Here is a 26,088-nt window from a genome sequence, read left to right on the forward strand (position 1 = left end):
AGGCACAGGCAAGTGAGCCCTGTGAGGAGAGGGCTGTATACCTCTGCTTGGGGACTTCAGCAGTGTTTCAAGAACATAAATCCCATGGGGAATGTTAGCCTGAATGCAAAACACAGCCAACTCTTATTTGGCGGGTAAAACGGCTCATATCGTCACAGTCTATTGACTTACATCTGCACAGCTGGGAGCGTGCTGCTGGCCCAATGACTAGCTGAGGATGTGGGTGGGAGCCTTTCGCTTGGCATCAGGAGACCAGCAGGCATGGCTGGGGGTAGCAGCCCCGGGGGAGAGTAATGGTGGTGGTGATGCACTGCGGACAGCTGGGGCCTGTCTGCTTTCATGGCCATGGGAGTGGCGAGCTGCAGGTCCTAGTTGGAGAGAGGTAAAGGGCAATTTGTTGAACTTGTACCCCCCTAGAAAGGGAGCTTAAGGTCTCCAACTGAGCAGCTGGTTTCCCACTCAGTCGCCTCTTGGTACAGGAAGTTCATCTTGTGCCCAGAGATTGGTTTCACAGACTCAAACATACAGGGTCTGGCAAATGCTCAGTGAATTCAGATTTCACCGGGATATTCAGAGTAGTTTGTCCCACCACGCTATGTCAGAGAAACCTACATTTTTTTGGTGGAGTAGCCCTGGGAGAAAGGTGGAGAACACTGTTCATCTGCTGCCTCCTTTAGATGCAGACCCTTTCACCCAAGGTGATGCTAAGCACAGCTCTGACACATTTCTGAGGAACTACCAGTGCTGCCTGCCATGTCCACAATGAATCTGTCCCAGGACAGCTGCTGAGGAAATAGATGATCCCTTGCATGCCATGCTGGCTATGGTGGTGCTGGCTCCTGAGACGTCAGTGTCCTGAAACGTGAGAGTGAGCAGCTGCTGTTGGAGGCATTCCATCTCAGGCAGACATTTGGTCTCAACAGCTGCAAAAGATGTCAGCTTCCAACTGCAGAGGCCATGGGGATGGGTTATGGGAGGCTGTGTTTCCTACCCTGCTGTTAAACGTAGGGCACGGGATTTCAAGCCATTTGTTACTTTTGCGAATAGCAGGTAGGAAAGGTGGGAGTGAACTGGTCAACTACTGCAGAAGTGTGGGTGTTGCTTTCTTAATAAATGGCAACCTCAATCACCAAGACAAAGAGAACAGAAATCCTCCTTGCAGCACTGGGAAGTCATGTTTAGCCTGAAAATGGAAGGGATGAAAAAATATAGGGGAAGACTTTGCAACACAAAGATATCCTCCCTGAAGATTAACAGTCCTTGCTGCTTAGGTAATAAATGCCTCAGACTAGAGACTAGAAATACATTTTTCCAAAGCACTTAAGGTGGCTAAGGAGCTATGTAACACCTTGTTAAAAATAGCTTAGGAACCGTGCACCTAAGGATATGTTCAAAATTACCTACATTTTGTTAGGCACTAGACATATTTTGGAAACAAACCTATAGAGATCCACACACAAAAATATCTGTAAGACATGTCTTTCCAGAGCTTGCTAGCCATTGATTTTTGGTGAGACAGTAGCTAGAGCTGTGGAGCTCCAAGTATGACCACAAAACCTGTGCTTCAGCTCTAGCCAGTTTTAAACTGCCAGGTCAAATTTCACCAGTTACAGGATTTGTAACACAAGTATAGTCCTTCTGCTTGCAGCAAGTGGACAAAAGTCAAGCCATACTGCTACAGACTAAGTAAATCACTGGTGCTATGAAGACACCTGGAGACACCAACACAGATGATGTTTCAATGAAAGTCAATAGGTGTCAGGCTCCCAAGGCGCCAGGTGCAACAGCAGATGCCTAGCACAGACCTCTTCTCTGTATGTTAGTACTTCAACTGTGTAGGCCAGATACATTTTAAGAGCTGGACTGAATCTAGTTTGCACTTGTGCATTTGGCATCTTCTGTTGTGTCCTCACATGATGCTAAACAGGACTGCATGTGAGACCTGCAGGACACCCTGTGCAGCAGAACTTGCATTGTGCAGTCCCTGCAGCCCCCAAAGGACAATAACTATTGTCCTACATGAGTAAGGATGCCCTTTGGACACTGTGTCATTACCTGTTGTGTGTGCTGAAGCAGGGCAGAGCTGGATCCAGCAGGCTGTGTGAATGCCACTGATGGCAGAGACTTCAGCATCATATTCTGCATGATGATCTGGTGCATCTGTGCATTCTGCATCAGCATCATCTCTACCATATCTGTGAAGAGGTCACCCCAAGGAAGAAAGTAAGAGCTTTATCAGCAACAGAGGCATCTCAGTAGGGACTGCCCTCCAGCCTACAGGCTGGTCACTACAACTGAGATAAAGCAGCAGAAAGGGACACTTGGATAATATTAGAGTTATGTGGCCAGGTGGTGCAAAATGAATGTCTATGAATAAGACCATTAAGACCAGGTCTCCTGTTTCTCCTCCCTTCCACGAGAAAGCTGCTGTTGAGCATCTTCTCTCTGTTAGTTCCCCTGCAAGTCTACCCCTCTATCTATGCTCATTGGCAGGCTGGAGAAAATCTGTGCACTGGAGCTCTCTCTAGGAGACTCTAGGAGCATGGACAGGCATCTTATGGCACTCTCTGTGGCTTTGGCTCTAGATTATTGTTGTCCACATGAGAGGTTTCTTTGACTTTACATGATACTGCAGTGCCACCTTGAGATTCCCTTCCACATGCATCACATCCATATACCATGATCTCTGGATCCTAATTACAAAGGACCTGCACAGTAGAACTATTTTAATTATGATGAGGAGGAAAAAATAAATAAAACCAACTCTTCTTTTTAACTGGTCATACCAAAGCTATTGTAAATATATCAACTTCAGAATAGTCATGTATGAATTTGGACTAATTTGTTTTTGAAAATAAATTCTTATTCAAATAAATCCAATGACTTAAGTGAAGAAATAGATGAGAAATATAACAATTTGGTGACTGGAGATTTCTTTGTGCCATAAGGAAACCTTTGACTGACAGTTGAGACAGGGAAGTCATCCCAGGTTTATGTATTATTTCACAGTAGCATCCACCTATGTTTAGAAACAAGCTCTTTTTATTGCCATTGTACTATATTCAGAACAGTCTTGTTTCCAAACATGGGGCATAACAAAAGCCTGTATTGTTCCAAGGAGATTAAACAATAGGTTAAGAAAATAAAAGAATAAAAATGGAGTTTAGAAGCCAGTTTGTGAATTTTGGAATCATCCATTTGCATGAGTTTGACCTTGCTAATGTTACTCAGTGCCATGGCTCGAGCTGTTTTTTCTTCTCCAAGCTTCTCTGACACCTTAACCTGGCTTTGCTGAGTTTATAGTCTTTTTTTTTTTTTAATTTTAGTTTTAGCAATTAGAGTTTGTCCAAAAGTCTCTCGGAATTGGTATCTAGTTTTACAGAGTGCTATTCCCACAGCCCCAGCAGAAACCCAGTTGCTGAGTTGCACGCTGTCCCCTGACAGCATCCAACTTCCTCTCACAGTGGTACATTTCCTAGGTATTTCCCTGTGCCCGGTGATGGGACCTGCCTGCTAGACCCAGGGAATGATACCTTCTTTAATGCTTCCAGAGCGGGGAGCTGCAAAAGGCTGGGCAGGGGGTATCTGTGCTATCAGCGGGGGCAGCTGTGGTAGCTGCTGGATGATAGTAGCAGGCTGAGGAGGCATCTGGATAAGAAAAGAAAATGGAGAAGTCAGGATTGTTTTTGGCCAGTGTTTCCTAGGAGTGAGGATCCTTACCACCTGCTGGATAATCCTTGGTGCCTCTGCTTGGGGTGCTGGAAAAGGTAACTGGTAGATGTGGGGGGGGGCAGCTCTGCAGTTCCTAAGGTGTCCCCCAGCCAGTGCAGAAGGCTGTGACAGCTCTTCCAGAAGGTGCTGGTCCTGCAAAATCAAGTATCTCCTTGAAGAAAATTTGGTCACAGAAAGGCTGGCAGTATTGCTACACTCCCTGGATTAAATGGGATGAACCTTTGGAAGTCTGCAGCAGGGCACAGCTTTCCTCACCTAACAAACTGCTCCAGAAACTGCTGTGTGTAACAGGCAGACCGCAAGTGAGTGCTACATGAAGGGACGAACTCAACCAGAACTGGTGCAAGTATAGAGAAAGTGTTTCTTCATGCATATCTCAAGCACGTACAATCTTCAGTGTGAGCAAGAGGGAATGGAAAGAAGTGAAGACCAACGTGCAAACATGTCTGGGACAATGTTTCATTAATGATTGATTCCGTCCACAAATGAGGAATAAGTAACTGTTGTCCTTATTTTGGCAGCATTAAGAAGTCCCTTATTTGCATTGTGGCATTAACCCAGGGAGCTTCTGATACAGCAGTTCAGAACAAACAGCATCAACACACCAGATAACTGAGGTGGATGCAGATTTTGTTTGCAAGAACTGCTGCTCTCCAGCCCCTCTACCTGACTAGCAGGACCCAGCTAATGACTCTAAATGAGAAGAGAACTGAATACAGCCCAGCCAAAGAATTAAAGAACAGAGAGGAGCTGAATCCACGTGGGCAGCAGACATGCAGATAACCTGGCCCTTTCTGTTGTTTGTGTACATAGAGGTCTTTGTCTGAGAGGGCTCGGCTCAGGGAAACACAGCAACTCCTTGCCCATGTTTGCAGGAGGCACTAGGATTAACCTGCCTGGATCCACCACTGGGCATGTCCTGGGCACAAGCTCAGTCAGCAGAGCACATGGGCTTTCCTCAACTTCCCATCTGCCTCCTTCTTGTCGTTCTGTTGGGAGGCTCACTTCTCATAAACAGGGCTCAGTGTATTCACACTGCTTGTTTAAGATAACATCTAATTTTATCATTCAAAGTCTACTCTTGTGTTCACCACATTAGACTGCACTCCTCACAGTTACTTGACAACATGGAAGGCTCTTACCCTAAGCTCCTGCAGGAGATCTTTCCTTCGCCTCAGGGCACTTTGAAGCATATCCTCCTGTCTGTTCCCTGAAGGAGGAAAAGTCCATTATCTTTTTAAAGGATCACAAAGAAAGAGCTATTTTAATACCTGCATTATGAGTTTAATTCTGGAAAACATGTTATGAGATAGCTTGATTTCTTCCAGAAAAAGCTTTAAGCTACTTTTCTTGTCAAATCCATGAATGGATACTGACTTTATAGCCCATGTAGACACAGCTGCTTGGCAGCTCTACAAAGGCAATGCGCCTTCTCTGAAAATAAACTTTTCAGATTGCTCTTTAAAGCCCCCTTTTAACCTCCTTATTTAACCTCCTTAAAAGAGCTTCAGGCTTAGAAAATCATTACAGCCTGAAAATTTTGAGTTGTACTGTGCACATCCAGAGGATGATTGTACAAAGTGTAAAAAAAAAAAGTTTATGGCATATCAAAACAAATTCAGTTTTGAAAATCAACTTTTGTTTCCTTTTTGTTCTGAAACATCATCTTTTTCAGATCTTCCCACAGAAGAAGCTGATTTTGAACTCTGTTGAAATGAAAACAAAAAAGAACATTTTCAGATACATTGGAGGCATGCCTAGCATCTATTCTGAAAAGCATCACTTAGTATTTTGAAGCTGAAAGTTGGATTTTTAATTTTTGGCCACCGCATTGGAAGTTTCCAACTATTTGCGCATCATCTCAATAAATATGAGCTCAGTAAATTCTAGAAATGTTACTGATCTTCTACTGGTTGGCTTTAGTCCGCAGATAATACAATTATAAGCACTGCATGTGTAATTAGATCCTGAATTTGGTTCAGGTAAAGAGAAGGAATCCCAGCTTACTTACAAAGTTTCCGAGGTTTAGACAATTCTTTACAAAAGCTAGAGAACCAGCTAGAAGTTGATAAATAAGGGAGTTCAAAATAACTTGTGTCTTTATAAGAGTCTTTCAACAGCTGCTGTGATGGTTCACTCATGAGTAGCATGTTCCCTTCAACACTACTTGCTTGGAAGCTATGCATGTTATGTGCAATGTATTAAACTTTTTGCACGGCATTTCAAGTTTCCTGGTAAAATGAACACTGGTGTTCCAGCTCTTACCAATCGAGTCCTCCAGACCAACTTTTTCAGTGTAACGATCTGTTTCATAAGCTGAGCCACTTTTCTTTTAAATTGGAAATCATGTTCTGGTCTGCGCAAGGCTGTATCGTTCAGGTTCAAACATGCAGAACAGCATTAGTAATAGACTGGGCCTTCTTCTTGAACTCCTCAGAGAGGCATGGCCATCATAACAACTCTTTTTCAAGCACATAATCACTTATGCTAAGCATACAGCTGGACTGAGACAGGGGCTCACTTCTGGGTATAGGTGTCAGCACAACCAAAACAACCAGCAGTGTGCTCCAGCTTAGCCAGCATCCACAGCTGAGAAGCCACAACAGAAAACCTCTGCAGGAAGGCATTCTTTGTTATGGCAGTGGACCTGACTAGCTGATTGTTTGCCTTTAGCCAAAAAAAAAAAAAGTTGGAGAATTTCAGAGAGTAAAATGCAGACAGCTGCAGTGTTTAGCAAGGCCATTCTCCTTGCATCAAGACTTCTAAGGTTACTGGCTTGGATAGGACCAAGACACATATGATGATTAATATTGCTGTGCATGCTTCACTGGGACTTGCATTGGCTACCTCAGGGCTGTATGCATACTTAGATACCCAGACTGAGCTAAAACAGCACAGACTCAAGTTTGGAGCCTCCCTCCTGTCCTCCAGACAATGTCCATGCCACCAGAAGCTGAGACAGAGAAAGTTCTGACTATTCAAAAGCCCAGACACTGAGCACACAGGGGCAGAGGCCCCTTCAAATTTTTAGGGAGGAGGTGAAATCATCTGATGTGATCCACTGAGGAACATGACTGAGAACATCACTAAGCCCTTTCTGTATCACATCCATAACCAGAAAAAATGTTTCTCTTACTTGCTCTTGGGACAGGTGAATCCATCTTCTCTAGGTTCTCCTGTTCCTTTTCTAGTCTCTGTTGGTAGAGCCACAACAAAAATGATTGTCAGTTAGGCAGCAAAGTTTACAACAATTTTCAACACCGTATTACAGACACAGGTTTGGGATGGAGGAAATAAAGCAGAAATGGAGGCAAGGGACACTTTTAACTGCTAAATCAGCCATCACACCTAGTGATGGCTACTAAAAGTATATAGAAGTATGAAATGTCTCACTATAAATCTAGTCATAGCAAAAGAACAGTAATGCTTTCAACTGTCCAGGCCATCCCAGACCTAGAAATTGATAGCACATTGAATCAGAAGACTTACGCATCACTTATTTTGTAGGGTAGAGAGAGAGATCATATGAGGAACTTGATACCAGACAGTTTTGGATGCTCAGTGCACTTACAGGCCTAAATGGCTCTGACCAGCCTCACCTGGGGCTTCCAGCCATACCCCCTGCCCATATGCAAGGGAGCTCCTTTAATCTCAGCTCTAGGTCTTCAGTTCTTTTGTGAGCTGTACTGGATGAATACTGGTCTCCAGTTCAACCACAGCCATGCCTGTGAGTGGCCACAGATCCTATGAACCCTGATCCCAACCTGCAGACGTTCCCCATTTTGGCCTCAGATCTGCCTTATCACCATGAGCTTAACTGATGGATCTGGACTTTTGGTTGAACCCTGCCACCATCTCGAGCTCTACCCTGCTTGCCTTGCTTGGGCCTGGCCCCTGTCCTACTGGCTGTGCTGTTATGGTCAACTCCCTGCTCCGCAGGGAGCAGCTGCCCCTTGTGGCTCCCTGATGCTCAGAAATTGGAGTAGGGACCTTTCCCTGATGGACAGGTTCTTTTTTGTCTCCTGTGTTCTGCCCAGCTCCATACTTGTGAAAGCTTTTCCCTCAAGTGTCTGGAACATCTACGACAAAAGTCTACACCTTGAAGAGAGAGGTTAGATGCCACTTCAAGCATTCACATCTCCAGACAAATTGTTTTTCCTTATAGACAATCTTTAAGTGGCTTTTACTTGTAGCACTACTGCACATTGGTCTGCCTCTGCTTATGTGATGATAAAAGTTCTCAGTTCTGCAGGTCTTCTCAGTATCTCAATAGAAATATAATTGTTTAAAATACAGTGTTAATGCATAAACACACAACAGCAAAAAGTAGAGCAAAGGTGACCATTGCGGAATTATTACCTTACCTTTTCTAGGAGTTTGAGTTTCAGTTGGGCCATGTGATCCACCACTGAAGGATCTGTCATTGTAGCAGTCCCCCGGAAGAGCAGGCAGGCAAAAGAGTGTTAAATAGCTAAGCAAAGGCAAATAGGTTTTCAGTGGTCCCTTCTTCCAATCCACAATCTTCATAGAAAAATGCCATTGGGGGAAAAAATAAAACACAATTGGGAGAAACAAGGGAAGAAAATAAAAGCTTCAGTTTCACTGCCAGGGCAAAATGAATACAGACGTCCACCACCGTATCATAGACACAGCTTTTTTGGTCATTTCTGTCAGTGCATTTTTGTGCTGCTGGTTGCAATGGTCACAGAAGGGCAACTCAGCTTGAGTATTTGTCTATTCTTAATGGTTGCTAGCCTTTCACCGGCAGTGTCTCTAAACCTTGCCCTCTGCATTGATAGGATAGTCTTCTACGTAGCTCTGAGTTTTGTTCCTGTAGCCTGGTTGCTAGGTTTGCAGTGCCTATCCACAGTATAAGCAATTTCATCTCCAGGTGTAGAAGTTTACATGTAAATATCCATTTACATACGGGACAGGGAGAAAAAAATAAACTTTTTTTTTTTTAACCATAAGCCCAATGCCAAGGTTCAGATTATGAACTGACTGATTGATACCTGATAACAATATTTATCTGACTGTAAGGGGCCCATATGCTTTTGACATAGCCTTTCATGAGTTTTCATGACCAGATAGTAAAGAAAAAATGAAAAAAGAAAAATAAGGAGCAGAGCTGGAATTCACCCCAGGATGAGTAAAACAACAAAGAGGCTGCATTATAACAGCCTTTTGCTTACTATCTTCTGAGCAGTACCCCTGGGCTGCCTTCTCCCTCCTAGCAAAGCCATATCAGCATAAAATGCAAAGCAACATTTACCAGAGACAGCCATAAAAGCAAAATCAAGGCATGAGAAAGAAACCAGGTGATATATACTCTTCCTTGATATCTTATTTCAACCCAGCTCTGCCCCTAGGAGAGGAAAGTTACAACCCCTTCCTTACTTGAAGGCCATGGAAAAGCTCCAGCAGAGCCACTACTGACAGCTGGAGTGGCAGATAGACAATTGTACCTAACTGTGTGGGAGCAGTACAGATCACCTCCTCTAGCTGTGACCCACACAGCACGTATGTGCAATCTGTCCTTAAAAACACACAAGTGGGTAGTCACTGGAGAGATTATAATAACCGAGACATGTGGGTCCCAAATATAGCTGCACTGTGACAGACCTGGGGGTCAGCTTTCTTTGACAGGACTCGTTTTTGATTGCTAAGAACAACAAAGCAGAACACAAAACACTGTCATCTGCCAGCAGTTTAACATTTTTGATCCCTTCACCTCTTTGGCAAGTGCAAGAGCCTTTGACAGGGAGTTGCCTAGGTAACAACTTTAGCATAAGACTCATTATGCAAGTAAACTGTGTAAGTATAGAACTATAGGTTACTTAGGCAAAAGAAACAAACAACAAAAAAAAGTTTACATTTTAGATTGTTTAAAATCTAGATTCCCCCCAAAATTACTGGAAACTTTAAAATTTGTTGTACAAAATAGCATTTGACTCCTCTCCATGTTCTTTTCCTGGTACAGAAAAAGTGGCTTATACTCCTGTATCACATCCCCATTCAGATGTTTCTTTTCTAAGCTAGAGAATCTATTTATTTCTTCCTCAAACTGCAGATTTTCCTTACTCGTTAATTTCACAACTTGGAGGAGGCTGGGAGAATATAATGCAAGTGCCCACAAGGACAGTTCTTACATCCAACTCTTGGCCTGTGCTATCAGCCACACTTAGAAGGTGCTGCATGCTACACTTCTGATCACACCTTGTTTGTCTGGCTGTTTGTCTCATGTTTATTCTAGTTGCTTCTCTTTGTACTGTTGTGGTTTAACCCAGCCGGCAGCTAAACACCACACAGCTGTTCGCTCACCCTCCCCCCTCCCTCTCTGGGATGGGGGAGAGAAACGGGAAAGTGAAGCCTGTGAGTTGAGATAAAGACAGTTTATTAAGACAGGAAAATAATAATAATAATAATAATAATAATAATAATAATGTGTACAAAACAAGTGATGCACAATGCAATTGCTCACCACCCGCTGACCGATGCCCAGCCTATCCCTGAGCAGCCGGCCCCCCACCCCGGCCAGCCACCCCTATATATTGTTTAGCATGACGCCAGATGGTATGGAATACCCCTTTGGCCAGTTTGGGTCAGCTGTCCTGGGTCTGTCCCCTCCCAGCTCCTGCTGCACCCCCAGCCTGCTCGCTGGCGGGACAGAGCGAGAAGCCGAAAAGTCCTTGGCCTGGTGTAAACACTGCTCTGCAACAATTAAAACATCAGCATGTTATTAGTGCTCTTCTCATCCTAATCCAAAACATAGCACCCTACCAGCTACTAGGAGGAAAATTAACTCTGTCCTAACTGAAACCAGGACATGTACTTTTCCATTTCATAAACTCTCTTGTGATGGGGTGACCAGAGCTGCCTGCAATATTTAGGCAGTGATGTAGCAAAGCAAGAGCTGCATTGGTGTTTTCAGACAACCACAATAGCAGCAAGCCTGTTATTATTCATTGCTGATGCTGTAGTAGCCTTTTTGACTGCTGATGAATTTTAAGTTGATGTTTTACTATTAACTGGTTTACTAAAGTGCACCCTAGCAGTTAAGTTTCTAGACCCTTCATTGCAATAGAAATATGGGGTTACGAGAAACGTTGACAAACACAACCAAGTTGAAGTATTCAACTAAAAATATAGTGAGTGTTAAACAACTGAGATGACATATAAAAAAGAGCAAGAGAAATGCTGTGATGAGATGGGTAGCCCAGAAAAAATACAATATTAGCCAAAAAAATGCTTTCCAGCGAATCTGTTAAGAGACTGGGTTTTCTCACACTTACGGATGCCCTGGTCACAGCAGGATCCCTACTGTAGGGATATCTTACAAGATCCTAATGACTTGCCAGCAATATACCAGACAGACACAAAAGTGTATTGTAGAAAATGATCTATAGTTACAGTGAATCACAAACTAGGGATCACAAATGAACATGAAAATGCAAAAAAGCAAAACCAGACAAATTTAATTCTACAGAGCATTAACAGGAGTGTTATGTGCACCTCACAGGAGATAATTATTCTGCTCTATTTAGCAGTGCTGAAGTTATTTTGAATACTGTGTCTAATTTTAGACATGGCAGTATAAAAGGGAAAAGGAAGTCCAGAGAAAAAAATGCTAATAATGGTAAATTTATATAATATAAGTACTGAAGAAGACTTGGAAGGACAGGCTTTGTTTAATTTATTAAGTAAATGATGAGAGGGGGTCAGCTAGCAATATTTAAATTAGTGAAAGGAAATACAGGTCCCAGTCAATTTATTAGTAAATGATGGAGCAGCAATGTAAGAAAAAGCTTTCACAGAAGATGTTTATAAACAATTTACAAAAACAGCTGTGATGAACATCATAGGCAGATTAGATCCCTCTTTAGATACGAGAATTGCTTAGATGATGAGGTCCAAACCTGTACTGCTTTTCTATGATGTCTTTTATTGATTTTGATACTTTATGCCCTTGATTTTAATTACTATGATTTCTGAAACACACTAGAAAAGGAACCAACCAGACACACATGGAAATATCAGGAGACAATAAACTCTTGTGCTCAGGTTCCATAGAAAGGATTCTTTATCATTTCTTAGAAGAGGGTTTTCATTTATTAAAAGAGAGGTAAAAATAAAGAAAAGAGTATTGAAAGAATGAAAAACACACAGAGACAAAGAAATACACCAGTGGAGAGGTATATGCAATTTCCTTCCAATCAATTCTTTGCTTCTGCCAATTGTAATGCTGCAAATTAACAACCAAGAGCTCTCAAGCTGCACTTTGGAGCCAGAACTGAAAGATAGGAATATATCTGGAAGACATTTCACTTAGTTCCTTTCTTCCCCATTTCATGGGTACCAGCGTACTTGGTAGCATCAGAAGCAGAAGAACTGAAGGCTTACTGTATCTCTCAGAGAAATGATAAGCCATGTACATGGTTGCAATGTGCTACAATGTGATGATGTCTTATATACACAAACTAATGGTGCAATTCCTTACCTGTTAGAGACCATTTTCTGTAGGCCAGGAGGCTACCTGGTGCTTGTAAATATTATAAAAATTTACTGTCTACATTTGAAGCTGATATATGAAGAAAACATCATTTGCAATTAGAGTTTTTTAATGCCATCGTCACGTAATAATGTGCAGTTTTGTGTTTTACTATTATTTCTGAAAACAGTGATCCCAGTTTGAAACAGATTATGCTTACAGTTAACTCTTCCTATAAGACAATGACAAATCACTAGCATCTGCAAATGCTGCTCATTTATTTGCAGATATGTTACACCAGTCCCCAAAGTTCTCGGTGAGGTTTAATTATCAGCCTGATCTTTGCACAGCGTTATGAGTGCTATGTCTAACCGAGTCAAAGTGTGAACAATCTCTGCGGCTTTTATGGTTATGTCAGGTAGGACCGGTCCCAGCAGAAACAGGTGTGATGGGAAGACGCATGTGGCAAAGCTGAGCAACATTGCAGAACCTGAGTTCTGTGCTGACGAGGCAACTTGGCATCACCCAAACTGTGTTGCAGTGATGGCAGGTTGCCAGATAGCTGATGCCCTGACCGAAACAGGCCTTTCTCAAATACTTCTGTTTTTGTCAATTTAATTAGACTGGCACTAGAAATACTGACATTTTAAAGGATGGGGATGTAAAAAATATATAATGCATGAGTTGGTTATCAGAATAAATAAATAAATACCAATAAACTGAAATAAATTGCCAGGACAAATGCCATGACATATTATCCTTTTTTCATTTAAGAAGCTTCTTTGTTCTCAGCTTGCCTGTTTCCTTTTGCTTCTCAGATGGTGTCAACTACACAAACCTTCGCACTGACAAATTTCATAGCAGACTTTATCCCTTCTCTTAGCATTGACTGGGAAGGAGCTAAGGTTACTAGGTCACAGCACCTGGTAGTGCTCCTTGGAGAAACAAAAGAGGAGAGGAGAGGAGAGGAGAGGAGAGGAGAGGAGAGGAGAGGAGAGGAGAGGAGAGGAGAGGAGAGGAGAGGAGAGGAGAGGAGAGGAGAGGAGAGGAGAGGAGAGGAGAGGAGAGGAGAGGAGAGGAGAGGAGAGGAGAGGAGAGGAGAGGAGAGGAGAGGAGAGGAGAGGAGAGGAGAGGAGAGGAGAGGAGAGGAGAGGAGAGGAGAGGAGAGGAGAGGAGAGGAGAGGAGAGGAGAGGAGAGGAGAGGAGAGGAGAGGAGAGAAAGGGAAGGGAAGGGAAGGGAAGGGAAGGGAAGGGAAGGGAAGGGAAGGGAAGGGAAGGGAAGGGAAGGGAAGGGAAGGGAAGGGAAGGGAAGGGAAGGGAAGGGAAGGGAAGGGAAGGGAAGGGAAGGGAAGGGAAGGGAAGGGAAGGGAAGGGAAGGGAAGGGAAGGGAAGGGAAGGGAAGGGAAGGGAAGGGAAGGGAAGGGAAGGGAAGGGAAGGGAAGGGAAGGGAAGGGAAGGGAAGGGAAGGGAAGGGAAGGGAAGGGAAGGGAAGGGAAGGGAAGGGAAGGGAAGGGAAGGGAAGGGAAGGGAAGGGAAGGGAAGGGAAGGGAAGGGAAGGGAAGGGAAGGGAAGGGAAGGGAAGGGAAGGGAAGGGAAGGGAAGGGAAGGAAGAAAAGAAAAGAAAAGAAAAGAAAAGAAAAGAAAAGAAAAGAAAAGAAAAGAAAAGAAAAGAAAAGAAAAGAAAAGAAAAGAAAAGAAAAGAAAAGAAAAGAAAAGAAAAGAAAAGAAAAGAAAAGAAAAGAAAAAAGAGAGACTGACAGGGCAGGAAGTAACCAAGAGCAGTCTCAGGAGCTTGGCTGCTCTCACTGTGTGGCCCGAAGACCCTGTATGGTTGACTCCAGTCTTTTTGTTGTTTATGCTGAAATATTTACATAGAAATAATGTGGCAGACCAAGAGAGTGGTACAAAATATTTATTCCAAGGATGCTGACATGTCTGTCTTCCTTTGCACATACTTTTTGGATCAAGGTTGACATAGCACGGGAAAAACAAATGGCATAGATGCAGTCCATGCCATGGCATCTACTTCTGGTTCATGTACCTGGCCATTGCAATGGCCAAATTTAGGGCAAGAGCGCATACAGAGATGAGCCCAACCTAGGGACAAAATGTATGGAAAGGACTAAGGACAGCGTCGTGGTTTTACCTCGCTGGGCAGCTGAACTCCACCACAACTGCTCTCTCACTCCCCCTCCTCAGAAGAAGAGGGAAAGAAGAAAGTATGCTGGAAAGAAAAAAAAGGCTCATGGGTTAAGATAAGGATAATTTAATTAAAGGGAAAAGGGGGGGAAAAAAAGGGGCAAAGGCCACGTGGAATCACAGACAGAGAAAAAAAAATATTATCTACTTCCAATCAACAAGTGATGTTTGGCCACACAGATATTGGGCCTCAATATGTCTAGGGGTTGTTTGAGAAGACAGAGGTCTTCCCAACAAGAGCCCTCCCCTGCTTTTATTGCTGAGTCTGACATCATATGTTATGGAATATCCCTTTGGTTGGTTTAGGTCAGCTGCCCTGGTGACGTCCCCTCCCCAGCTCTTGCCCATCCCCAGCCTGCTGGCCCTTGGAGGTTGGAGGGAGTCTTGGTGCTGTGCCAGCACCGCTCAGCAGCAGACACAACACCGCTGTGATACCATTGCTGTTCTAGCTACAAGTGCAGAGCACAGCACTGTATGGGCTGCTGCAGGGAACGTTAACTCCGTTCCAGCCAGACCCAGTACAACCTCCACCCCTTATTCTGTAATATTTGTGTCACAATCAGGTTCCACATACTTTAGTATATTGGTATTCTGTGGTATTTAGTATTTAGTGTATATATATATATATAGTGGTGTATATATATAGTATATATATAGTGTATATATGTAGTGGTATATATATAGTATAGTATATACACTATATGTAGTGTGTATATATATAGTATGTTTAGTATATATATAGTATATATTTAGTATGTATTTAGTGTATATGTATAGTATATATAGTATAACATATATATACACTATATATGTAGTGGTATTTGGTATTTAGTAACGGTGGAGGTGGTGAAGCGAACTGAGCGCCCTGCCGCTGAGGGGCCGGCCCGGTGTCCCGGGGCAGCAGTTCGGTTGGCTGGTGCTGTCTCGGGGCGGAGCCACGGCGGGCGGCCCGTTTGAAAGTGACCATCCAGCGCGGCCCCGGCCGCGGCCGGCGGCTCTGCCATTGGCGGCCGCTGAGCGGGGGCGGAGCAGAGGGAAGGCTCCGGCCTGCGGCGTCAATCCCAGGAGTCAGTTGGCAGGGGGCGGGCGGGGCGAGGCCAACGGCCGCGCTCGGTAAGCGGCCGGCGGGCAGGCGCAGAGCGTCTCCCTTGCTCTCTGATTGGCCGCTGCGGGCCGTTCAGCCGAGGCGGGCGGGGCGAAGCCCGCGGGGCGGCCATGACGGAAACTCGCCCGCGCGCCGCGCCGTGACAGCGGCGGGCGGAGGGGGCTCGGCCCGCCGGCACCATGCAGCAGCCGGCGGAGGAGGAGGAGGCGGCGGCGGCGGCGCGGCGGCGGAAGGTGGAGGCCGGCAGAGCCAAGGTGCGGGGGGCGGCAGCGCGGGGGCCGGCGCCGTGCTCCTGCCGGGCCCGCGGGCTCCGCTCCTGCCGCGGAGCCGGCGGCTGGGCTCGGCGGGGGGAACACGCGGGCGCTGCGTGTGTCGGGGTGTTGGCAGCGGCCGGCCTGGTGGGCGCTACTGCGGGGCTGCGGCTGGAGCCGCACCGAAGCGGCTCGATGGTGGGCAGCGCAGCTCGTCCCTGCCTCACCTGTTGCACCTGGGCGCTGCCCTGGTTGCCACAGCACCCGCTCTTGCTCAGCAGCTCCGCATCTACTTCGCCTTCGCAGCCCTCCTACGTGCCGTGTGGACGCTATCCTCTTGTCAGAGAAGGATTGCGTGATTAGTTTTTGGATTAATACTGAAAATGAGAACCTTGAGAATAGGAGTTCCTCAGGTTGAAACGTTAGATTACCTGTGGCAAGTTTCTTTTGTAACTCTTCTGTAAGTGCGGTGTCTGCTTATAGTCAGAAAAATGTGTTATACTTGCCTTTAACAAGTTACTAGTTCCCACCTGTTGTACAGCTGTTGTTTGCCATTGGGAAAAAAAAATAAGTAGAGACCTGCATTAAGTTTCAAGTTATGTCTGCAGAGCCAGTGCTGCATCTTTTTTGTCGTTGTTAAACTAGATACTAAATATCTTGTATCTTACCATTTAAAAACAAAAATCATTAGCAGCTTTGTCCCTGGCAGCTCCGTCAATGCTGCTGTTTTATGGCAACCCATACTAAGAGAAGAGGAAAGACTGTAGAAGTGTAGAAAGGCAGAGATGGGTGTAGTGCTTCCTTTGCTTACTAAAATGTCACAGAGATCCATTATTTACCTAGCAGACTGTGGGCACTAGATTTTTCCAAAAAAAAAAAAAAAAGGCAACATAACACCTGGACAAATAGAAGAAATATTTATTGGGGCTCATTAAACACAAACATACTATGTTTCAGCATAGGAAGGCAACTGCGAGCTATAGATTCCTTGGTATGCTCAGCTAGTTTCTAGTGCGTGGCTATGTGCTTGCCCTGTTTTTGTCTTTACTTACATGCCTGAAGTTGAAGAGCTAACTTCTCTTCTAGTATTTAGCCCAATATAAGATGGACATTTGGTCTTATTCAGTGGTCCTTTTCATGTTCTTAAGCCCACAGTAGTATTTGGTCATGTTGCTGTGTAGGTTGGCTACTGGACTGTAACTTGTTTCAGAAACTTCCTTTGGATAGCTTGTATTTTTGAAGAAATCAGTGCGGAAGCATCTTTCCTTAGTTTTCTTCTTTGCGTTGTCCTCCTTATGAATGCAAATATTATTTTGAAAGTGAATAGGTGCAGTATTTTCTTCCTGTGGTGAAGGCATACAGCCGCCTAAGGCAATTCCAGCTGTGGACCAAAACAGCAGAATTCATTGTTCATCCAGGTCAGCTTCCTGAATCATCTGACTGTGTTGCTGCACAGGACAGGAGCGTGAGGCTTGTCGTGTGTTGCAGGCATCTGGTTACTACAAGGCAGGTTGCCACAACAACGTGGTCATGCTAACCATGTCTGATTCTGCTTGAATCTAGAGGTGTGAATTGTTGTTTAGTATGTTGTTTGTCTCATCCACAGGTCTTGGTCTGCTAAATAATGACTTGGGAAAGGGTGATAATGTGTATGTTTTTCTCTTTAAAACAGTGCCTGTGTTATTCTTTTTCATGTAGGGATAAAAACTCTATTATTGAAATGTATTTGAAGTTGCCACCAAATAATAAAAACAAACCCAACTTCTATATTAATTAGAAATCGACATTTGGCAGCTACTAAATACTGACTGGGTCAGGTTTTCTCATAAATTTCATTTCTCATAAATGTAATACCTGATAATCAGGGTAGTGATTGGGAAATGTAACAAAAAAACACCCCAACAAACAAAAAAAAAATGTGCTTTTTTTCACTCTTCTCAAGTTAGCCAAGATGCGTGTTAACCTGCTGCACATCTGGTTACAGACCTGTGTGTATCATACCTTGTGTGAGATGTTTCTTCTGTTCCTGCATTTTACGTGGTAGGAGCTCAACAAGGAGTACAAGTTTTCAAGGAAGTCTTCCTGCTTCATCGGTTTGAGATTCTTAGAAAGTCTTTCTTGGTTTTGTCCAAAAGTACTTGCTTATGTTTACTGTATCTAAGAGGTGGATGTTTGAATAATCTGTTTCTATTTGGGTGCTGATGTGGTTTTCTGTTCTGTTGCATTTTCTTTGGATGTTCTTTTGGTACTGACTTCTGAAATGTGTAAAGCAGTTAAGTCAAAGAGTAAATCATGTTCCCAGTAGGCTGGGGAGAGCTGAGCTGCGTTCCATTTGCTGCAGCTTTCCTGTATGCTGGCCTGTGCCACTGGTGTTAGTCAGCTTAGGACGCTGTGCTGGAGGGATGTCACCATAGCAGTTCATCAAAGGGGGAAGTAAAGCCTTGTGGGCCTGTTGTAGTGCCAGGATGTTCATTTCGCTGTACCAGTCCAGAAGTGCCATGTGGTTGCTGTTCTTAACTGACTTAAAACCAGCAGCTGACCAGTGGAAGTTAGGTGAAGTTTGAATCTATCAGTAGCTGTGAAAAGGCTACTTCTGTGCTGAGAGCTGCTTTGGATACTGTAATGGGCAGTGCTGTTGGTGCAACGTTGGTTTACTAAGTCCTGGCTAAAAGTAAAGGTCTCACCTCTGTATGTGCTGCTGGAAAGCAAACTGAGGATCAGGTCCATCAAAAGGGGCATGACGGGATCTCACTATAATGGAGGAAGAATCAGTGTTAACTGCTTTCTTCATATTCACGTGTACTAATTCGTGTCACCTGATTGTGTATTGTCTGATGACACTGAAGTTTGTGTAATGACCCTTAAATTTATGTAGCTCATTAAAGGCTTTGGAAACCTGGTAATGCCCTAAAGGATGCTTTTCCTCACCCAGTGATTCCATAAATCTGCAATTTGACTCCAGACACTTTCATGGGATAATAAATCCAGTAGTTACCAGGAATTTTGGAGTAGTTGGTAATTCTTGTATGATGCTTATTTTGCTTTCATTCTTTTAATATATAAGAATTTGACAAAATTTTCATTTTTGAGATGTGCATTTAAAAATTTGTACTTGTATAGATGTTCGGTCATGGTAAATCTTATTTTTTTAGTGTCAAATATCTTTCTTGGTCTTGCTTCATGAAATCATTGACTCCTTTCTAGGATGAGAACCCTCTCTGCCTTTTGTTTCTCATATTTTCTATGCATTTTACTCCTATTTTCCCTTTTTTCTGCTTCAGCAGCTTCCTCTAGTTTCTGTTATTCTGCAGGTTTCGTCCTGTCCCCTTTTCCTGTGTTATCAGCTTAATTAGTGCAGTAGCTATTTTTCACATACAATACCATCAGTAAGTGATAGAGTTAGCACCTGACTTCAGCAAATAGTATTTGTCTCATTACAGCTTTATTTAATGGTCTACAGGATTTAATCATTAAAAAAAGTTTGAACATAACTTAAATGCTTGTGAGAAACTGGTGTCTTTCGTATCTGCATAAAATACATATTTGCAGAGCGTAGGTACTGCGTATCTGCTGTGTAGCTAAGCTGTCAGACAGAAGTTTCTGTAATGAAATTGGCATGGGTGTAAGGAGAAAAATCTTGCCCCTTTCTTTGGCTCAGATTCTTTCTGCAATGTTGCTGTATTACAGGAAAACCAAGCTAGGAAACAGTGGGTTCTCTCAGATATTGCAAGTAGAACTTTGCAGTTGTGAGTACTTACATCCTGTCATCATTTTCACTATCTGTTCTATCTCATCACAAGGATATATTAACAGTGTAGTCGATAACCTTGGGGAAGGCTTTTTCCCTACTAGAAGGATGCCTGGATTTATGCTGTGTGGGAGATGCTACTTGGAAATGCTGCCTAAACGTAATACTGGAGTTGAAAATACGATAATCCTTTTTAAGCTGTTTAAGGTGCTAAGGAAAGTTGGGTAATAAATTCTGTCAGTGACATTCTTTGCAAGTCCCTGGTGCTTCACAGAGCTGTGATAGTCTGATAAAGTAGAACATCTGATTCTTCAACAGAAGAAATTAAAATGACCTGGCTTAATTAATTTTCTATTTATGTACTATAGTCTGCTTTCTTGCTGGGAAGTTTAGCTGTATTCACTTAAGGGGGTGGCAGGGAAGGAGCATGAGGACTTCCGTTGATTTTAGTCTTAATGCTTATGCTCGCAAAGATCTGTTTAATGCATTTCTAGGGGGTTATTGGTTTTGTCTGTCTTGCAGAAAGACTGTTCTTTTTTTTCCCTAATGATACTAGTATATTAACAACTTGTTCCTTTACTAACCTGTCCTGCTGTAATTCTGAATTGTCATTGACACATGAAGTTTCACCGAGTAAAATTTGATTCCTGTGTTGAAATGAGTCTTTATAGTACTGGTGTGAGATTTCTTGATTAATTGCACAGTTACCCAGTATATTCTGAATGTGTAGAAAGTAGGGAGGTAAAGCAGGTTTTCTGCACATGTATATATTTTATCAAGCTAGGATAGTCTTTGTCACCCATGAGTGCGTTAATTTTGTGGTCCTGCTACCTTTTTCTCACTTACCTCTCCCTCTACCTGTTCCAATCTTTTCTGCACAGTTTGCTTACTTCAGACAACGAAAAACAAAAGGCGACATCGCGCAGTCGCAGAAAAAGACGGCGAAGAGGAAGGGCTCGTCTGTCCACACGCATGACGTTCCGCAGGAAGAGCACGCACTAGTGGCCCAAGGCTGTGACTCTCCAGATGTTGGTAACGGTATAGAGAATAAGGCTGCAGACACCAGCCTCCTAGAGACAACAACAGAAACAGAGGTAAATGTTAGTATTTCTTGTTTCACTTCACTCCACCTGCAGATAGCAAGTATTCCAGATGATTGTTCTGCTTAATTGGGTATTAGCTCTCTGGCACTGTCAGCTGGCTGCTATTGAGAAGTAAGGAAAATAACCTTTTCCTTTTGTAATAGTTAATTCTCTTAAAGTGATATAAATAACTAGAAAAAAACCACCTTATTTTTTTCACTATTTGAATCTCATCCAAACATCTCAGTTTTTTGGAACGGACAGGTATTGTCAAGGAGCTGTTGGTTGTTTGCCTGATAAATTGAGGTCTTTCATCTCTTGCTGCCTTGAATTTCTCTTTGGGCAGATTTCTGATTCTGTGGCTGTGATTCCATGAAATGGCAAATTCAGTCTGAAGTTCATGGTAAATGAGCGAAAGTGCCAGGACCTTATAATACTTGGTTACGTATTACTTTGCTGTCTCAGATGTGCTTACCCTATTCTGAAAAAAATAGATTTGTTGCAGCATGTTCTTATCAGTTACTGTAATAATGCGGAGCCAGCACAGACATTACATTCTCTGACAAATTTATTTAAAAGGTGACTCTGCTTATGCCTGATGCATTTGAGGATGTTTGAATGGATACCTGCTAGAGGTAGTGCTGTAGGCATGCTAATAAATGTGGAAATACATAGCCTGTGATATAGCTTGAGATGAGCAGTTGTCTACTAATAGGTTTACTCATCTGTTTGAATTAAGCAGTTGCTTTCTTGCTTCAGCTCACAAGCAGTTTTTTTGTCAGCTGTGGATAGTCACATAGCTTTTTCATCTTTCTCATAATAAAAATGTAGTTTTGAACAATATTTTTTTAATAGGAATTTCTTGCTTCAGAATTGGCTGACTATGACTTTCACAAGCCTCAAAAGCTACAATTCAACTTTCTGGCTACCACAAATTGTATTTATCTCAGTCTGGTATTTTACTTAGAAAGTAGTTTGAGTGTGTTTCAGCACTTTCTCTATGCAGAGTTTTTTCTCTAAGCAAAGTGAGTTGGGGGGGGGGGCAGTGCATTCTGCATAAGAAGCAGCTTGATGTATTTTCACAACATACAACAGTAACATCAAACTAGGATATATGCAGACCTGAAACAGTGGAGAATACCATTTTGTTTATTATCCTTTCTGTTGTGACAGTATCCATAGTGCTTCAAGGATATCTTGAATGTATCACGAGAATTAGAAAGGCTGTTATGAAACTACATGCTAAGCTGTCAGCATTAGAAAAAAAGCTTGCAGTATTTTCGTCACTTAACTGTAGCATTAGCAGCAGTGCTCTTGTTAAATTCATGTGAACTTAAAAACAAAACTCTTATTGCTACTAAAAAGCTTCTGTCATAATACCCTGCTTATAAAGTAAGTGGAATTGTTTTCTAGGTGATGTAGACAGTGGTCAGTGGAGACTTGGTGCTGATTCAACATAAAAGCAGGGTTATTGGCTCCCTTTTCTAAATAGTGCTAAAGTCATTTTATTTTGTCTTACGGGTAAGTTTGGTGATAGTTTAATGTCTTCGAAGATGTCATACTACAGTAAGGATGTGCGTCAGAAAATAGTATTGCTTTTTTAACTGAATGAATTTCATGTTTCTTAACTCATTCTGTCAATTAACTTACTAATATTTAGTGGTAGATTTAAAAAGTGATCAACTGTATTTGCGGGCCACAAAAGCAGGAGATAAAACATTGAATTTCAATGGTGAGACTTAGCCCTAAATTTTTTTAGTCATTCATAATAATTATAAAATTTCTGCATATATTTCATTGATTTGACCATGGATGATCGTACAGATAAATGTTTAAGTCAGTCTCTCTCTCTCTGTCATTTGTGTGTTGTCTTGCAGCGTGGACCCTTCTCGCTTGTGCTTAGGGTGTTTCCAAAATAATTCTGCTTTTCCTTATGTACCTTTTAAAATGTTTGTGATTTGGTGTTTGTTTTATTTGTTTGCTTACCAGAGGAGTGCTGATATGTCCATCCATGATGCAGTGAATGATCATGCTGCTGAAGTAAGTGTGAATTCTTTTTGTACACTTAATAAAAGGTGCTGATATATATCTAAAGGAAGAGTATAACTGGTTACTAAAGTGCTGTGTGTATATATAGATACTGAGCATTAATATCAAATGCCATTTTACAGTTTAAAGCTGGCATTTATATGCACGTGTACTAGTTGTGAAATTCTTTGGTAAGAAAAGTGTACTGAAATCATAGGACTTGTCTGGCTGAATTTGAATGGTGTTTTTAATTTAAAAGTAGGCTTATTCTGTAATTGTTTCATACATTAAAAACTAAGTCTGAAGTGCAAGGTACTGTCTCTTACAGCAGAATTGTAATGATAGTGCTCCTAAGAAGCCACAGGGTTAACAGTAGCAATTTCTTCTTTTTACTCAGTTCTTGTTTTGCTGTTAGAAGCCAACATGGCACTTTGCCACAGTTTGGCTCTGTAGTATCACAACTCTTCTGCCCTTTATCATGTGAAAATGTTACCTATGGAAAAAAATATTTGAAATTTTAAAGAATTAAATTTTATTTCAAAGGATTTATTTTAAAGAACTTACAAACTTTTTTTTGTTAAATACGAAGTTTAAATGTTGATTTATTTTTAAAATAGAATTTGCCCAGAATTTAAGCTTGCATCTGAATTTATAGCCAGAATTGTCATAAAACAGAAATGTTTGGGTTTTTTTTTTGGTGAATAAAAACATTTTTTTCTTTTATGAAGAAAGTTACAATAAATTCTGCTGCAGAATGCAGTGAGCTTGATGCTAAGATGTGTCAAACTAAAATAGCTGAGTTAGAGAACAGACTTCTGGAGAAACAGGAAGCAGTTGAAAGGCTCACTGCACAAATGGATGAACTACAAGAACAACTTACCCAGCAGAGAGACTCTATGCAGCTCCAGGTATGTTTCATAGAATTAGACAATGGGGTTAGTATGACTTTATTTTAATTTAAAAAATATGTAGGACACAGAACTCTGTTATTTTTTTATTGAAAAGTACTTCACCTTGTTAGCATGTGTTGCCAAAATCAACACTTATATTTTCTCTTCATCGGTTAATGTAATCAGTGTCCAGGCCTTCATATTACTTGTATCAAATGTGGATGAAATTGGATATGATGCAGCTTTATTTTGAGAGATTTTGTTGAAATGCTTAGATGAACATTTCTGAGCAGAATTATTTGGATGTTTCCTTTTCTTTATTAATTTTTGTCTTCCTGTATTGAGGAGTGAACCTTTACAGAAAGCACTTGTAAGAATCACTAAGGAAAGTAGCATTAATCATTAATTGAGTTGGGGCTCAATGTGAAAGCATAGAGCTTATATTTTTATAAATACTGATGTTAAAAACATATATATCAAGGTCATGCTTTCAAATAGTGGAAAAACAAGAACAAAACAAAGTATTCTTCAAACTATTTAAAAGGAAGAGCTTACTGAAGTGTCAGTGTTCCTGTGGATATGTACCTGAAAAACACTTAGTAGATGCAGCTAGTCTCCTTTTAAAATAGTGGTGTGGGTGGCAGACCTCCCTCTTTGCTGCTGAGATGACCAAGATCATTACGCTTGGTTGCGTGTTTTTTCTGGTGCTTTTTTAGGGGTGCACTTTTTAGTATGGACAAGCAATTAAGTAGGATAAGGTAAATTTTATTAACCTGACATGGATCTTTCCCTCTCCAAAAATATTAAAAAATATATTTTAAATTCCCCCTCTCTAGAATTTTTGTGTAAAGGTAAGTTATCGGGTGCATCCGAAGAATAATTTTCTCCTTTATGTGGTTTTTTCCTCTTTTTAGGATTGGGAAACAAAGATATTTCCTGTTGGTGAGGAAACACCTTGAAAAGATTGATGTGATTACCAAAAGTTGTTGTTAATGTATCCTATCTCATTAGCTTTCTCTCACATGGCTGAAGAGCTGACATAGGAAAAAATTTAGGGGGTACTAGATAAATTTGTTACAGCCTGTGCAAGACTTAAACTTAATTGCTTTTACATCATCAATATGAGCTACAAAACTTCCAAGTAAAAATATTTTTTTCATTATGGTATCCTGTCATTTGCTTAAAACACAAATGAGTTTTAGTTAGCTTCTGTATCTCTTTGAGATCAGTGGAAGATTTCTCTTTTGTCACTCCTGTTATCATGTTTTAACAAAAATATTCCTGATCCTATGGTGTGAACTTACTAAAAGTTCTATCTAACAGTGGATTCTAACAGCTTTGCTTTAGGCAAGCTCACTCTGTTCATAATATGCTAAGAATATTTTCATTTTAAAAGTGTATTTCTTGTGACTCACTTAGGAAACAACTGTTCAAGAGCAAAATGAAGTCATAAGGAAACTAACAAGCTGCCTTCAACAGACAAAGAAGGATCGAAATGACCTACTAGAAGAGGCTTCACATGTAGCTGATCAGATCCATGACTTACAACTCCAGTTACATCAGGTATGCTCCTTCTCTAATTTTAGCTTCCTTACAAAGGCAGGCGGAGGGAGGGGGAACAGATTTCGAATTTAAACACGTAAAACACTCCAAGCTTATTACATACCTCTCTATAGTTCAGTTTGTGATGCAGCAGTGAAAATGATTTGAGGGCAAGGCAGAGTTGTGGTTTAGTTTTGTTTTTTTTTCAGTTGCTGGAGAGAACTCCTGGAGAAATCCTTATGTTCTGCTTGCTTACTTTGAAATATATGGGAGGTCATTATACTCTTGTCCCTCAGTTTAGCACCTGATAGGGAATTTTCCATAATACTTTTGGGATCTCTACACAAGAGTTGCTGTAACAATGTGACCAGTTTACCTTGCCTTTGTTGAAGAAAGCTCTGTGTGTATAGAGAGAAATGACTGTAACAGCTGAGTTGTAATACAGAAACTTATGTTGAGGTAATGTGCATTGCTTCAAAGAGGGAGATATAATTTGAAGATTGTTGATATAACCCCTTGATACATAGGAACCTGCTTCTGTGCAAGAAGTTGTTTGTGGAACTGAGACCCTGGATGCTAGGACATATTACGTCCTTTAATCTGCTTTTTTTTAAATGATGTTCATTGGCTACTCTCTATTAATGCCTGAATGCTTGTTCTCTCAGGAGGCTTGTAGTATATGCCAATAAAAATAATTCCTCTGCTAAATGAAATTCTAACTTTGGAAAAGAACAAAAAAATACTGCTTTCTGTGTGCAGTTCTAAATGGTATTGACAAAATATTCAGTAATGGTGAAAACTGTTCCACAAATAACTGTTGGGATTTCCTCCGTAAGCTGTTGAAATACAATAACAATGCCTCTAAATAGCAATTCAGGCATATTCGAAGTAAAGGCTACTAATATGGTGCAAATTGTTCATGGAATCATATCAATTTTTGTAAAAGGTAAAAAGATTAGTACTGTCTTGAATATATTGATATTTTATTGGTTTTAGGAGAGTTTTTAGAAAGCGTTTCTTAAA

At 41.7% G+C, this 26,088-nt stretch overlaps 2 protein-coding genes across 7 annotated transcripts in view; one reads left to right on the top strand and one right to left on the bottom strand.

The window, feature by feature from the left end:
• LOC308198288 (uncharacterized protein C21orf58) overlaps positions 1–26,088 on the bottom strand; it is a 115,296-nt gene that overhangs the window by 2,455 nt on the left and 86,753 nt on the right. Inside the window, exons 1-7 of one of the 6 annotated variants that reach the window (XM_080600506.1) lie at positions 8,097–8,642; positions 6,869–6,926; positions 4,875–4,942; positions 3,724–3,864; positions 3,534–3,648; positions 2,056–2,195; positions 172–368 (exon numbers count right to left, since the gene is read on the bottom strand). In XM_080600506.1, the coding sequence (XP_080456632.1) occupies positions 172–368; positions 2,056–2,195; positions 3,534–3,648; positions 3,724–3,864; positions 4,875–4,942; positions 6,869–6,926; positions 8,097–8,156 (779 nt within the window). In that variant the 5' untranslated portion in view covers positions 8,157–8,642. Of the gene's footprint in view, positions 1–171; positions 369–2,055; positions 2,196–3,533; positions 3,865–4,874; positions 4,943–6,868; positions 6,927–8,096; positions 8,657–10,213; positions 10,257–26,088 lie in introns of those variants that run through there. The other 5 variants (XM_080600505.1, XM_080600503.1, XM_080600504.1 and 2 more) reach the window with 5 other exon arrangements.
• The window catches only part of PCNT (pericentrin), a 100,391-nt gene continuing 89,817 nt past the window's right edge, over positions 15,515–26,088 (top strand). Inside the window, exons 1-5 of the mRNA XM_080600539.1 lie at positions 15,515–15,778; positions 20,405–20,617; positions 22,595–22,645; positions 23,362–23,541; positions 24,943–25,086. Coding sequence (XP_080456665.1) covers positions 15,704–15,778; positions 20,405–20,617; positions 22,595–22,645; positions 23,362–23,541; positions 24,943–25,086 — 663 coding nt within the window. The 5' untranslated portion in view covers positions 15,515–15,703. The remainder of the gene's footprint in view (positions 15,779–20,404; positions 20,618–22,594; positions 22,646–23,361; positions 23,542–24,942; positions 25,087–26,088) is intronic.

This window comes from Anser brachyrhynchus (genome assembly GCF_964034855.1).
Source record: "Anser brachyrhynchus genome assembly, chromosome: 7".
In the NCBI taxonomy this organism is placed as follows: domain Eukaryota; kingdom Metazoa; phylum Chordata; class Aves; order Anseriformes; family Anatidae; genus Anser; species Anser brachyrhynchus.